Here is a 16292-nt window from a genome sequence, read left to right as displayed (position 1 = left end):
TGACAAGCGAATGGATTTAAAATTAGTCCAAAAGAAGAAGCCCTTTAGAAAATGGATGGATGGGAAGAACACCCATTCGACACTGTACGGCGGGGGATCCTGGAAGTTAAAGGGAGTAACTTCTGTCTTAAACAAAAGGTTAACGCTGCATTGCCGTTCGCGCGTATGCATACTCAAAAAAAGTGAAGTCAATTTGGACAAGAAATGGTGTAGACAAAACACTGTAGAAGTTGAATTGTGGATGTTACATTTTTTGGACAATCTATGACTTGTTTTTCAGCTAAAGTACAATTAGTAATTCCATTTGGATGGATTCGGTGCTTAATTGGTTAATAAATAGTGATTGCAGATTTGAGTCCCGAGACACTATTTATGACAACAACATCAATCTGGCGAATCACTCAATAGCAACTGGTGGGTGCAAGGGAAGGCCCAGTCAATGACGTGATGTCACATCCATTTCTAGCATTGATGTGAATGTACCAGGGGGATTTCAGGCACGTTGCTTTGGCGAATACAAACTAGTCACAAAGATGGGAACACCAGATTGGAATCAAACTTGACAATACTGCTCCCTTTCACCATCAACATTTTGCAATGGTACCCCTTAAGCTAGTAAACGATGCAAAACGCCTTAGACATGCTAACAGTCTGCATTGCTAGTTGGGTTTTGGAAGCAATATTTGAACACAACCGGTGGAGCGTCACATGTAGACAGAACGTATAATGATGCATATTCTTTGCCCTGTACAAAAAAGACTATTACAGCATGTTAGTGAATCGCTTACAGTAGTTGTGAAACTATTCTTCTTCGTTTGCATCTGCATGACTGCATTCTACAAACAACCTCACACTTACCCCTTATTAAAATTAGGATTGTTTCTATTCATTAGTTCCTTTTAAAATGAATTGATTGCATTCATGCTGGCTTTGCTTGTATCAGGTGCGTGCGTGTGTGCGCGTGCGTGTGTGCACACACTTGAACGCCTCGTCAGCGTGCTCTGCCTTAATGACGTCTCATGAATATGCAAATTTAGACACGCTATCTGTTTTACTCTATCAGCACGAGCACACACACACGCACACACGCGCACACATTGATTACAGTTAAACAAGTCGTATCTGCCGCAGCAGCAACAACTGCATTTCTGTTTGTGTGCGCGTGCCTATTTTTGCGTGTGCAAGTGTAATAAATGTGTATTGTGTGAAAAGACACAATATTCGCACACACGGCAGGTCGGCGCCTGCGGGCCATAATGAGCCGAGTGAGGACAGAGGCTGGTGTCAAAGGTCAGGAAAAAGCTATTTTCCCACAGCCCGCACTCATTTTATTTCCCAGAAATGGGGCCACAAAATGCTACATGCTACATTCATCCATTTTCTGTCACTCGGCTTGTTCTGGGGTCAAGTCAGGCCTGGTGAACCACTGCATGTCTCACTGGCTTGATTCCTGTAAAAAAATACAATATACTGTATTCTGTATCCGTGGTTTTCAAACTTTTAAAAACAAGTCCCACTGGAAAAAAGTAGCCCCTGTAACATAATGCAGTTTGAGCATTATCACCGCGCTTAAATATAGTGTGAAGGAAAGGAAAACCAAAAAGTACTCTACCTGTGCAAAATACAAGTTTTAGCAAAAGAAAGAAAACTCTCCCCGTGTGCACACTTAGACGCTCGACAATCCAAAACAATTCTTTGCAATACTATGTTCTACGTGCCTTCACTAGTCTAAACACTCCCTCTAGGGCAGGGGTGTCAAACGCATTTTTGTGGACGGGCCACATCGTAGTTGTGGTTTCCCTCAGAGTGAACTGAGTGACTGTGAACCCATATAAATTGATTGGAAAGCCAGTTTGGAAATCAGAAGCTAGTAAGTAATTGTTCAACAATTTTTCATTTTATTTTAAAAGGGGAGGATTGGTAACAAATAAATGGCAATATCTCATATCTCAGTATTATTAAAAGTGAAGAAAATTTGCTAGAAACAGGAAGTTGATGCAGATGATTTGCCCTTTGCGGGCCACATAAAATGAGGTTGCGGGCCAGATCTGGCCCCCGGGCCTTGAGTTGGACACATGTGCTCTCGGGGCACCACGTCAAATAATTTTGTATGCTTTAGAACACAAGTGCCAAAATCCAGTCCTGGAGGGCCGCTTTCCTGCATGCTTCCAATGTCTCAAGGCTGCAACACACCTGGTTCAAATGATCAGCTCATCAGCAAACTCTGAAGAAGCCTCATTAGTATCCTGCTCATTTCAATCAGGTGTGTTGCAGTTGGGAGAGATGGAAAACATGCGGTAGTGAGTTTGAAACCTGTGGTGTAGAGGATAATTGACAAAAATCGCGTTAAATCAGTTTTTAAATCTGAAGGGGGTGAACAATGAAATAAGTGGCGATCTTGAAGAGTTGAAGAGAGAGAGTTGGGTTGAAGAAAGAGAGAGTCAGAGACAACGGGGACAGGTTGAGGTGCAAAATATCTGCCGCCTCCCAGCTTCAGATTTCAAGTGAGGCTCAAATATTTTATTAAAATTTGAGTCTTTTGAATTGTTCTTTCAAACCTTATGTGCATTTCACAATTTCTAACTTGCATCAAATCGCGTGCGTCGTCTGGAAACATCTCATTTTAAACTAAATCCAAAGTCCAAGAAATTAAGACTATAACTTCTGACAATTGATTTATTGTTACATCACAACATGACAAGGATTTTTCTTATCCTGACCCAACAGATTCATCAATGCAGAGTTATCAGGGTAAACACAGAAAACGACACACATGCATACGTTCAAATATATTTCATTTCAATGTAGTTTTGGTAGAAAATCCTGCGCAGAAAACTTGTAGCTGCAGTTTTTATGTAGACCTCTTGTCTTGAGATCAGTCTTTGGCCAGCCTACCAAGATGGTGCCATGATTAGATGTTACCTGAGCAACTATGATGTCATTTTCTGTCGACAGCAATTGGCAAAATAGCCGCCCCCTGAGATATACAAAAAGGAGTCAATTTTACTGCTTAACTCATATTGCACAAATGCAATATTAATCAGAATGACACATTTAGACTCGTGGGGCTGCAAAGAACATATTCTTCAAAAGACATTTTTGGGGTTGACATCCCCTTTAAAAACGGGCTCTGAAACTTTGAGCGTTTTCCAGGCAAGCCCGTCTGCCCACAAACATTGCTTTCTGAGCTAATTTCTCACATCTACAATGTTTACGGCTTTATGTCTTATCCAATACGCATGTGTATTATTCACACGCATACACACCCACGCCATGATATTGTTTCTTGCTGCTGTGTGTGCAGGCTGATGAGAGATTATGCGCGTTTCAAATGCTTGAATGATCGCATAGATGACGACAAAGATGTCATGTCATGTATGCAACACTGCACCACATGAGACCATATGGTGAAAACTTAGCCCTGATTTCAAAGGGTTAGAGTTTCTACTTGGGGCTGCAAGAAATTAATCAATGAAGAAGAGTCAAAATTTGTTGGGTGTTGCGTGTGACGAGCCCCACGTGGTGAGAGTCCACCAATGCTTTGGAAGGGGGCGGGGGGGAGCGAGCGAGAGAATGAGAGCGAGAGAGAGAAGAAACAGAGAGAAAGAGGGATAAGGGGGAGAGAGAGACAGTGAGAAAGAGAGATAAGGGGGAGAAAGAGAGAGAGAGAGAGAGAGAGAGAAAGAGGGATAAGGGGGAGAGGGAGAATCGAGACAGTGAGAAAGAGAGATAAGGGAGAGAGAGAGAGAGAGAGAGAGTAAAAGGCGCTTGCAAGACTCTCACTTGGCGGGAAACACCTGCGCTGGGAAAGAGGAGCGCGCCAACATGATATCACAGGACTTGAGCGAGAGCGCTGCGCACGTGTGCCGCCGCTGCCGCTTACGCGGCGCACGCCGAGACTCGAAAGTGTGAATTCCACCGCTAGCTGTCATGTTCCGAAACGCCGCGTAAAAAGCTCCAGAAACGTGTCCCTCCAGCATGTTGCGGCCGCAGCGAGAACCGGCGGCTAGGCTGGTGGATCCGCGGCAGCTCCCGCAGCTGATGGCTGCCCAGCAGCAGCAGCAGCAGCCCCCCGCGTGGCCACCCGACGCGCTGGGGTCCGCGCCGGGGACGCGCAACTCCACGCCGGCCGGTGCCCCGCAGCAGCAGCACGAGTTCCCCTGGGCGATGACCGTCTTGGCGGGTGTGCTCATCACAACCATCGTGGTGGACGTCATCGGCAACCTGCTCGTCATCTTGTCCGTCTTCAGAAACAGGAAACTCAGGAAAACCGGTACACTACTTACACTACGTTTACGACACTTTTTGTTCTTACTTCAACTAGCTTTACTTTTACTTTTAACTAATTTTAATACTACATTACTTGACCCCCCCAAACCAACATTTTTAAAGGTGATTCTTTTATTCCTACCATTACCGTATTCCTTTTTTTTTTTGCTTTCACTGTTTGTACTCGTTTTTTAACCATTAGGCTTGAGTTATTTAAAAAAGCAAGAACCGTGACTAAAAAAAGTACGAATTTGCACAGTTATTTATTTGTTAGTAACACTATCTGATTATTTTCTAAATAGTATTTCTTTTAGTATTTGTGTTAATATAATTTATAGTAATTTTTCTAATAATCATTTTTTTTTTACAATTTTTATTTTGACAATTTATTTACATGAGACATTTTATTATTTTTTCATATTTGTATTATTTTTATATGAACTTTTTTGCCAGTATTTTTCAGTAAATCTTTAAGAACACTTTTCTTTGATCTTGTCTGCGTTCTTTCCACTTTCAGTAACTTTGTGCCATTGATACAAACTATTCCTTTTTACTGTTTTTGACTTTCCTTTCCTTTAATAACTGTCTTTTATTGTGCTTTCGTTTTGTAGTTTTTAAACATGTAAAGTTGTGCGAAAAGCACGCCACAATGATATGATTGAACTGACTGTTGAAAAGCTCATCTCATTGTTAGGTTGCGAAAAAAAAAATAATTTAAATCATTAAATCAAATTTTATAAATAGAAATTCATGGAAGGGAACATTTAGAAAATTCAAAAAAGTTGCAATGTCTTAGAAGGCAAATAAATGTTGGACATTTCAGTTCAGATGAGACAAACTTGTAGATATGAACGTTACGGGTTGGAGTCTGGGGTTGGGCAGATTTACTTCAAGTAGTGTCCGTAAATGTGTGAGTGATGTTTTTGTCCGTGATATATGATTGACAGGTAATGTGCATAGTGTTCACATTATGATATGAGGCTTTGAATGATGTTTGTTGGGGTTCATTAAACTTCATCTTCCCTCTGACCCCAAACAAGATGAATGGGGTGTTATTGAGTGGAAATGACAAAACATTAATTGGTTAACAAATGTGACTATGGCAACGTCACTTAAGATTGAAGACCATCACGTTGCCAATTCACAAGTCTTTTTTTTTTTCATATTTGTGCCCACCTGAGGTCTGGTGCTTAGCGTGGTCTGACAGCACACATAGGCAGACAACACAAAATGTGGGTATTTTCGCAGAGGCACGCAGTTAAGGGCAACTAGAAATGGGTGGTTTGCGTCATTGTGGGTGTGAACAGACGACTTGCTTTGCAGCCAATGGAAGTGACTCCTCTCATTCTGTTTAAAATTAGTGCACAACAGGTGCACAGTCCTTAACACGGTGGAAGCACAAACTGATCGGCTATTTCACACAGATGCACATGCAAAAAATAAACTTTGGTATCAAGGGAAAAAGGGGCAGGAGCCAGAGCAGCCAAAGATCCCCCCACTGCATATCCCTGCCACCTACCTACCAATCAAGTGCCCACTTTTACATTGACATCCACACCTTCATAGTCAAACCTTCCTGCCTGCTTACCAAAAGTGAGACATCCGACTAAATGGAAGTTTTAGTCCAAATTTTGTCATCTAAATTGTTTTACCAACTTTCCCACCAACCCACTCCCCACCAAATACATTTTCTTCCTTCGTCTCCACTCTCATCTCAATTCATCTCCCGACATTCCATTTTCCCCCCATCCTATTCCCGTTATTCATCACCCCCAGCCCTTCCTCCACGCTCCTCTTGTTGTCACCCTTGGAAGCGCTCTACTTTTTCCAATTTTCCATCCTGATTATTCCCCTCCCGTCTCCATTGTTCCATATCCCGACTCCCGGAATCATCTGTCGGACCTCCTACGGGGCTATTGTATGTAAATGAGCCGCCATTGTTCAGATCCAAGCGTTTTCTCCCGGTTGCGGGGCCGGCATCCTCACCCTTCTGACCCCGTGAGAGTGGAAAGAGAAACGAGTGTTGGAGCATCAGCAGGGCGGGAGACGAGGAGGTGGGAAGCGGGCATGAGGTGGGGGTGGGGGCTGTATGGATGCGGGGAGGATGGATTGATGTGCAGAGCACGGTGACATTGACGAAAACATCTGCTTCTTCCAGCCGGGAGTTGAACATGTGTATTGGCAAGGGGCAATCCAACGAGAGTTGAATCTTAATTAAAGGCTTTCCCCACTTGACATCCTAACCCTTCAGAATTCCAATTGGAAAAACCAAACCCTTGTCTGAAACCCTCACACTGGCTTAGAACCCTAATTTGAAAGCCTAACTCAGACTCAAAACACTCGCCTGTAGTCTTTAACACTTGTCCTGAAACTCAAAATTGAACCTAACTGTAATATAAATTTGCGGAAAATTAGAACACATCAACACATTTACAATAGACGCCAGAAAAACAGCACAACAGCGACAGTTTGATGTTGAGCAGAAAGCCTAAGAATAAAAATATGTCTCCAAACGAGTTTTAAAAGTGGACAGAGAGGGGGCTTGCCTAACATTTAATGGAAGCACATTTCATAGGGAAGGACCGGCAACAAAAAGGCACGATCCCCCCTGAGGCTGCGCCTCGTCCTCGGCACCTCCGGCAGCATTTGGTCCGCAGGTGCGTTGGGGTGGAGGAGCTCAGAGAGATACGCTGGGGCCATCCAAAGATTCAAAGACGGAACAGAAGTATCTTAAAGCGAACTCTAAAGTGCACTTGGAGCCAGTGAAGGGAGGCTAAGATTGCAGTCATGTGATCCGTCTTCCGAGCTCCAGTTAAAAAACGAGCAGCAGCATTTTGCACCAGTTGGAGGCGCTTTGATTGAGGACTAGCTGACTCCAAAGTAAAGTGCATCACAACAGTCGAGCAAAAGTGGTCTCAAGGAGCGAGCGTCTTTTTTGCTCAGCAGGACATAGATCTGACTGTCATCATGAACCGCTCATTTGAACTGCTAACTGCTTTGAAACCTTAAGCCTGGGAGTGCCAGAAGGCTTGAAATCCTAATATGAAACCTTACTTCAAACCCTAACCCAGATTTGTCGCCCTTCCAACCCTAACTGACACTGCATGCGTTGATGGACGGGGAAGCGTGTTGTAACTTGTCGCGTGTCACATCGTTAATAAATGTTGGCGCTGTGACGCACTGTGCGCTCCTGACAGAATCACGGCCTCATTTTTTTCCTCCCGCCCACCGCATGACCGAGCGCTGTACTGCTACACCACTTGGACCTGATGAAAATAAATATGCCGGCACCGCACTAGCCACTCTTTTTCTCCACTTAATTTCCGATAACCACGCAGAATACATGCATTTATTTTAAACACAGAACAATGGTTCCAGGCATCACAATATACATATATACATATGTACATTGTATATATATATATATATACATGTATATATATGTATACATACATACATACATACATACACACACATATATATATATATATATATATATATATATACACTAATTAATGAATTAATAGTTTTGAGGCATCCATTTTTGGGCCAACCAATTTTTGTGGACGACTCAAACAAGTTTGACAATTTTCATTTTCCCCTGCTTTAATTACAACACCTCACCCTAACTCTTGTTAGACAGCCTAAAACTATCTCGAACCCTTCATTTGAAACCCGAATCTAAAACCATAACCATTGACTGCAACCCGCATTTAAAGCCACAAACAATGGCCTGTAACCCTAGTTTGAAACTCGAATCCTGACTCTACACCTGCCTCGAAATCTTCATTTGAAATTCAAATTTAGGACCATAAGCCTGTATTAAAACTTCAAAACCCTAACTTGAAAACCTTATTCTGGACTGAAACCCCAATTTAAAACCATAACCCTGGTTTGAAACCTTAATTCAAAATCCTACTTTTTGAAAACCGAACTCGGGCTCAAAAGCCAATTTGAAAACCTAACATTGGCTTGAACCCTTAATTGGAATTCCTGAAACCTGTCTTGTTACTCTGAAACCTTAATATGAAAACTCAACCCTTGTTTGAAACCCTGACTGCGTCCTGAAAGCTTATTTTGAAAAACAAACGCTGACTTGAAAAGCTAATTGGAAATCTTAATTTTAAACCCTAACCCAGACTTAAAAGACTAATTTAAAACCATAATTATTTGATTGAAACCCTAAACTTGTTTTGATATCCTCAGATTAACTCAGATTTTAAAAAGTCTTGACTTTTTTTCTAGCGCATCATATTTTCAAGATGTTTTGATTTTTAAGTTTTTAAGTTTGACCTTGCACAATGCAGATTTTACCATGGCTTGTAATTTATAGATATGACGATTCAGAGATAAAATTCCACCTGTTGCTGAACATTTCAATTAATGCATAAATAGTACTCAATGTAACACTAGACTACATATTATCTCATTTTCATCATTATTATTATTATAAGTCGTAGTAGTAGTAGTAGTATTATGAAAACTTGATGTGCAAGAGAAATATATTAAAAAAAAAAATTCTAGAAAAGTTCATTTGTATTTCTGATTTAAAAAATGTAATGCAGTTTTGTTGACTGGTGTAATTATATCAAATAGAAACCCTCAGCTTTGTTTGAATGCTGCACCTAAAACAGTGACCTCAACCTTAACTTTCTGCAAAGTCTGACATTGCTCAAAGTGTCATTTACAAGGCTAACAACTGCAGGCCCATTCTTCCTTTCAGGAAACGCGTTTGTGGTGAGCCTGGCGCTGGCTGATCTTCTGGTGGCCGTGTATCCGTACCCGCTGGTGCTGACAGCCATCTTCCACGACGGCTGGATCGCAGGATACCTGCACTGCCAGGTGAGAGGCCCCAAAAGGAGGAATATGCAAACTAGAATGACTTATTTTTATGTACTCACAAAATGACTCACATCTGGTGCATGAGTGGCAACAGGTGTGTACGCAGGTTCATTGGCCCTTCTGCCATCTAGTGGAAGAGTTTTTAATTGTTCGGCCAGTCAGTTTTTGTTTAAGACCCCAATTTGAAACCTTAACACTAGCTCAAAGGCTTAACCCAAGATGAAAGCCCAAATCCTTGTTTGAAGCCTTAACCCTGCCTCAAAACCCTAATTAGTAACCCTAAGTGTGGCTTAAAAGCCCAACCGTTGTTTTAAACCCTGCAAGCTTTCATTGAAGCCTTCATTTGCCTAAAAGAAGTAACACTTGAAGGAAACCTTAACTCTTGTCTTCACTTTGTCTTCAGACCCTAGCTTGAAACCTTAACCCTTGCTTGAAACCTTGTCTCTGCCTCCAAAAGCAAAATTTAACCCTGTCTTACTCGCAATGCATAATTTGAAACCCAAGCCCTGGCATGAACCTCAAATTTAAAAACCCCTAACCCTTGTTTGGAAGAACTGCCACTGGTTTGAATGGCTAATTTGATGGCCGACCTACCTTTGGCAGGTGAGCGGCTTTCTGATGGGCTTGAGCGTGATCGGCTCCATCTTCAACATCACGGGCATCGCCATCAACCGCTACTGCTACATCTGCCACAGCCTGCGCTACGACCGGCTGTTCTCGGGCGCCAACACTGTGTGCTACGTGGCGCTGGTGTGGGCGCTGACCGTGCTTGCCATCGTACCCAACTGGTTCGTGGAGTCGCTGCAGTACGACCCGCGTGTCTACTCGTGCACCTTCGCCCAGTCGGTGAGCTCGGCGTACACCATCGCCGTGGTGGTGGTCCACTTCGTGCTGCCCATCGCCATCGTCAGCTACTGCTACCTGCGCATCTGGATGCTGGTCATCCGCGTGAGGCGTCGCGTCAAACCCGACTCACGGCCCAAGCTCAAGCCGCACGACCTGCGCAACTTCCTCACCATGTTCGTGGTCTTCGTGCTGTTCGCCGTGTGCTGGGCGCCGCTCAACCTCATCGGCCTGGCAGTGGCGCTGGACCCCCGGTTGGGCCGCGCCATCCCCGAGTGGCTCTTCACCGCCAGCTACTTCATGGCCTACTTCAACAGCTGCCTCAATGCCGTCGTCTATGGTGCGCTCAACCACAACTTCAGGAAGGAGTACAAGCGCATCGTGCTTGTCGTCTTCAAGTTCCATTGTTGAAGGTGCCGTTTGGCTGGCACAAGTCAAACGTTTGAGATGGAAGAGGGAGTCACTCTCATTATTATGAACACCATCAAGTTTTGAAAATTCCTGCTTGATCCTCCCTGCCAAACCCAAACAAAAGTTGAAAATGGAAACACGTTGTTGGTGCTGTTTAAGACGATGACATCAAACATTTTGGCTCATTTTGCAACTAGCTCGTTTTGAGAGAGAAAGAAAAATTGTTGTGTTTCTCTGGGCAGTACGATTTGACGCTTAACTAAATATTATTTCGACATTCACTACATTTCCCTCAAGCCTCACTAGTCACATTCTGCATATCGTCATCCTCTTAAAATAATGGCTCAAAATATTTTTTTCAGAAAACACAACTATCGGAACCACATTGTGATTATCTCATATGTATTCATTTCATTTTAAGTGTAGAATTTAATGATCTGTTTAACGAAGGATGCCGCCGATTTTGGCAGAGGAGGCCAGCATTCTGAAAAGGAAAAAAAAATCATTCTGTCGGAAAAAAACCCCTTAGGTCATTATTTTACGATTTTTTAGTTTTTTTACAGGTCCCATTTGATATTTTATAACATTAACTGCATTTCCCCTTAGCCTCACGAACCACTTTCTGCGTACTGAATGCTGCTTCAAATGAAACAGAAAATTCATCTTGACGTAGAGCTACTTGGCTATGAAAGACAATAAACTACATATTAAGTTTGAACAAAATATTTTTGACATTCACCACTTTTCACGCAAGCCTCACTGCATCACTTTCGGCACATCTGATGCCACATTCAAGCAAGTTGGGAAAACAAAAACGCAAAATATAAAAACTACTGAGCCATAAATTAAAAAAAAAAATCCAGGGGGGGGGGTGTTTGAGAACTTTATGACACTTCCCACAAACCTCACTATAGTCATGTTCTGCTGATGCAGCATTCAACTTGGTAACGTGGAAAACAAATGCTGCTTTAAATGACACTGGGAGAACAGAAACCTACATAAATTAGACTTATCGGTTGTACCAGTTAGACAATAGTTGCATATTCACTACATTTTCCACGAGCCTCGCTAGTTAAGTTCTACCAAGGAAAGTGGGAAAGCAGAAAATTCAGCTTTATGTGGTACATGCTACTCAGCTATGTATGATGATAAAGGAACATTCTTTGCGTTCGCCATGAGACTGCGTTTTCAATGTTGCATTCAAAGAAATTAGGAAAACAGTCATTTTCTACGATCGGATGCAGCATTTAGGTAAACGGGGAAGTTGCTAAATCGTAATATCCACCAAGAGGAAATGATTCATATTCCTAAACTAACATGGTCGTATGACTGACACATAAACATTTTTGAAGGTTTTTAGTCCCTCAAGTGGAATTTATCCAATTTTCCAGTAGTTTCACAAAAGAAGCACGGCAACAGACACTACATGGACAAATGTATTAAGACAGGTTTTAATCGTGAACTATTTAGATATTGAATCTAAATACTAAAAATGGCCATCTTTTTTGTTTCCCTTTGACTCCAAGCAAAGCATTTATTGTCTAGCCTTCCCGAACGCAGCACCACTCAAACGCTACATGAACAAATATTGGGAAAGAGCTCTTCAAATCTGAGTTTAATTAGTTTTCATTCATTTCATTCTTGGATATGTTTGGTGTGGAAGAACACGCACTAAAAAAACCAAAACTCTCTTTTTTTATTTATCTTACAAAAGGTAAAATGTCTATTCACTATTGCTTTGTTTGCCTATGATCATTACCTCCACACCCACCCTGAAAATGTGAGACACAGGACCCAGGTTGCATCACCTCCTCCTCCTCCTTCCGGCCTATTAATTGGTTCCGATTGCCATTTTGCCAGTGAAATAACAAAGGGGCTAGATATTACTGTGACTCATCTGATACACACACATGCATGCATGCGTGCACGCACGCGTACACACACACACACACACCCCGCGCTTTACAATAAACAGAACATGGTGACCACATCACTGTGTTACATAAAATGCAGCGAAGACGTGTTTATCATCAGCTTCTATTGTTTTTACATAAAAATGTGTGCGTTTTAAAAAAAAACTGCAAACTGTCTGAATGAGCTCAATTCACAGAGCATTCGCACCACATGGAACTTTATCCAAGGACTAGGACCTCTTCAGGTACCATTCCATGTTGTTTTGGGGTTTACTGAGATCCAAAGAAAACCCTTCTTGGCAGGGTAGTCATCAACATTTGTGGTGGGTTCTGATTGGAGTTTGAAGATGGAAAGAACTACAAGTAGCAAGGACATGAAGTTCGCAAAACTACGAACTATTTCCAAAAATATGGTTCTTGAGCCAAAAGAAGACCCTGCAAGGGATGTTGCACTTTTGAAAGGTCCAAGAACTTAAAAAAGAAAAAAAAAGTGGTAATTCAAACTGAGTGTGTGAGCAGTCACCATGTAAACACGTGTCTGTGTGTTTACATGATTTTAATCACAAACACTTTCAGGAAAACACAAGCCTCAACTTTGGTCTAAAACAGGGATGGGCAACTTAAATACTGGACGGGGCCACAATATTTCATCAGGACTACTGGAGGGCCACATAGGACCACATACTTCCGAACCAGATTTTAAATTTTGTAATTTTGTAAAAGTATGTGCTCTTAATATATTTTATTTTTTCATAATAAATGTATAAAAGATCCAAAATCCTAACCAAACAACAAAGGGTTTGACACAAAAAAACGAAATAATTACATGCTGTGATTTTTTTTTTTGTTTGTTTGTTTGTTTTCCAGTGCAAAGGGCTCTCACATGAAAATTATCATGGCAGGACGAAACAAAATTGCCTAACAGCAAACTCAGCAAACTGACTTTGTACATATTGTCAAAAAATTAACTCACTCAAAATATTAATTATTTGTCCTGCATATCATAACAAATCCGCATTTCTTTTTTTTTGGGGGCCTACTCACTTAATATTGGGCAGTATAAGATCCGGTCAAAGCGCAACAAAGCCATGTCTGCCATTGAGTGGTAATATTATAACTTAACACTGCAGGGTTTTTTTCTTTCAATTCATTATTTTTCTCGAGAAATATTTCTTGAAGATTTTGGGGGGTTTGGAAAAAAAAATTGGTTTTATTTGTTTAGTTTTTTCCCCCGAAAATATAAATCAGAGTGAAGTGGCGGACACCAGTTGCCCATCCCTGGTCGAAAATGTGATTATGGGTTGTTAAAAAAAATAAATAAATGGGAAAAGTTTGTAAATAAGATGGTTAGAAGGGGTATTTTCAAATGAATATTTTTGAAATGCTGTTAGGTTGTGATGCTCTCGCTGCCATAGACACTGTGATGTTGACATATTTTTGTTTGTGTTTTTAGTTGAAGTGCTGAAACATGTTTTTGTTTTGTTCGACTTTTTGTTGACATGACGGATTTTTGTGAACATGCTGAAATATTGTTTGCTGACATATTTAGCCGTCGTGTTTTTGTTGACATGCAGAAACATTGTTATTGGCATGTTTTGTTTATAGGCAGACACATGCGATTGCTTTGTTTTGGTTCATATGCGTTAGTCGATGTTTTTTTTCATGACATGCTGAATTGTGTCTGTGACGACATTTCATTGACAAAATGTTGTTGACACTGACATTTTTAGATGGCATGTTTTTGTTGACAAGTTTTGTTATTTTACTTGAGATGCTGAATCATATTTGTGTTGACGTGTTGAAATAGAGTTTTGATTCTTTGTTTTCATGTCAAACGTGCACAAAATTTTATTTTTAATACTTCCATAGGATACCTCACCACTACTACCTTATCATGTTTACACGGCTTTACTTTTGCACTTTTCAGCTAGTAGCTGGCTAATGCTAACTGGCTAATGTTTTACACATTGTTCCTTCAGCCCGACAAGCGCACAATATCCGCCACATACTAAAATGGCATACTACATACACACAATGCAATACATGCACACAATACACGTATTTGACAGACAATGAAGGCCATGCAGTTGTTAAATAAGTTGTAAGCCATTTTTGTTTCGTCTTCTTGTCGCCTTCAAATGACCTTGTGACAGCTGTGTTGTCAAAAAGCCTCAAAAGACGGAAAATGTGATTAATTGGTGTCGGTGGTGCATTCTAGGAGTGCAGGCCAGCTGAATGTGTGGAGCATCACATGACCTTTTTGCACATCGCCATGGTGAATCGCTGAATGTTTTTGTCACATTGCTATAAAGATGTGAACGGAGCTGAGCTAATAGAGTTCACTGTGATAACAAACCTGTGTTGCTGCATGTTTTTCATTGACTGCACACACAACTTCATTTGGTACCAATGAGATACTAAAATTAATATTAACATTAACCTTTGGTTGTAAATTGAAGGAAGATGTTACGCTTACCTGTTCCCATGCAAGATGAGTTTATCCCGACACAAATGATTTAATAAATGTTTTACACCATAAAAGTAGCGATCGACGTACTGTGTCAGCCAAAAGCAAGATCCTTTTTCTGTCACGAGACAAATGTGGTTAGGTTAAATGCAGATAACATCCTTCAACCATCCAAACACAAAGTAATAATTAGAGGCCAGGATCTTGATAACATCAAAGTCCTCCCACATGTAGGCAGGCTTCATTAAAATCAAGCAATTAACAATGTTGAAATTCATTTGACCAGTATCAATTTGAAGTTTATAGGCACCTTTTCCTTCAACTTTAATTTCTCCATAATTTTGCGTCAGCCACCCGGGTTGAACCAGGTGTCCTGCTCAAAGCGATATGCTACCACATCTGCTATATTGGATGTGACTATTGTATTAGCCATAAAATCAGCAAATTATATTGGAAAATGTGAGATAGAATGACATAATGCAATCGGAATAAAAATTCAGTTTTAATCTAATAAATTCGTGCCTGATGAAAACACTCCAAGGAGCATGCAAATGAGGCACCGTCACAATTTCTTTCAGTTTTCCACAATATGGCAGCGGCGTCGATGTACTCAAGAAGGCGGGTTTGTATATTTATTGTTAATGTGGTCTATGATCATTCTTAATTGCGGTGTCGCAAAGGACGTCATAGTGCTATGCAATTATTTGGAGCATTAATTAATGAATATGTTCCCTTCCAGATTTCACTTCTTACCATTTTGTAGAGATAATGCAGAAATTAAATAAGTTGACTGAGATTTGTGCTGTCGTACCTGTAGATGTATTTTGTGCGGTGAAAAATCCATCCCGACCACCTCTTGGTGACATGCCAACGCACCCATGTGCTTAAAAGCTTTTATACCCTTAAAATGCATCAGTTTGATAAACAGGTGTTTCCAATAAACTGGTAGAATGTCAATCCAAAAAAAATACACATTAATCAATTTGCATACGGTCCATAATATGATAAAATGTCGGCAGAAAAAAGAATGGTGCCTTTTCTTCTGTATCCACAAGGAAATCACGAAAACAGAAAATCAGCCAAAGATGGCTCGTAACTCATCAAGCGGTTGACCCCGTAGCTCAAGGCACCACGGTATTTAATCCTAGTTAGATTCTGCGTTTCCAGCGACAACCAAACTGTTCCCATTCACTTCTCTTTTACTGTCTCACCTTTGAAGCCGTAAAATTTGCTGGTTGAGTTCAGCTGGTTGGTGCCTTTTAACATTGAGCCGCAAACAGAAATTTCACACTCGTCATTAGCCATTATGCTGAGCAGCTAGAACCATATTTATGACAATGTTCAAGCTACGCCAAAATCTTCCGGGACTTGCTAACATCACGCGATGAAGACAACAGAAGACGGCAAAAAGAACACAACAAAGAATGTAATCACAGCTTTGAACTTATTTTGAGGCCTTTTTCCACACATAATTTTTTGCATGAATTCCAACATTTTTAAAAGCTCCAAAAAACCCTCGAAATGCTTGTTTTGTCTTCAATGTCCTT

At 41.1% G+C, this 16292-nt stretch overlaps 1 protein-coding gene across 1 annotated transcript; it reads left to right on the top strand.

Annotated features, from left to right (window-relative positions):
- The first annotated feature begins 3805 nt into the window (after nt 1-3805).
- Nucleotides 3806-14794, top strand: LOC148337982 (melatonin receptor type 1A-like). Its single transcript, XM_088292812.1, has 3 exons — nt 3806-4273; nt 8993-9111; nt 9715-14794. The coding sequence occupies exons 1-3, from the start codon at nt 3979-3981 to the stop codon at nt 10363-10365; spliced, it is 1065 nt and encodes a 354-aa protein (XP_088148938.1). The 5' UTR covers nt 3806-3978; the 3' UTR covers nt 10366-14794.
- The last annotated feature ends 1498 nt before the right edge of the window (nt 14795-16292 follow it).

Source organism: Idiotropiscis lumnitzeri, chromosome 4, assembly GCF_059441095.1.
Source record: "Idiotropiscis lumnitzeri isolate Australia: NSW breed Sydney's pygmy pipehorse chromosome 4, RoL_Ilum_1.0, whole genome shotgun sequence".
In the NCBI taxonomy this organism is placed as follows: domain Eukaryota; kingdom Metazoa; phylum Chordata; class Actinopteri; order Syngnathiformes; family Syngnathidae; genus Idiotropiscis; species Idiotropiscis lumnitzeri.
The sequence above is the reverse complement of the archived record's forward strand: the minus strand, read 5'-3'. Positions and strand labels throughout refer to the sequence as shown.

Excerpts from the sequence above, each read along its gene's own strand:
- LOC148337982 (XM_088292812.1), top strand. The coding sequence starts at position 3,979 with ATGTTGCGGCCGCAGCGAGAACCGGCGGCTAGGCTGGTGGATCCGCGG. Across the intron at positions 4,274-8,992 it reads CAGGAAACTCAGGAAAACCG|GAAACGCGTTTGTGGTGAGC; the intron begins GTACACTACTTA and ends TCTTCCTTTCAG. Across the intron at positions 9,112-9,714 it reads CAGGATACCTGCACTGCCAG|GTGAGCGGCTTTCTGATGGG; the intron begins GTGAGAGGCCCC and ends TACCTTTGGCAG.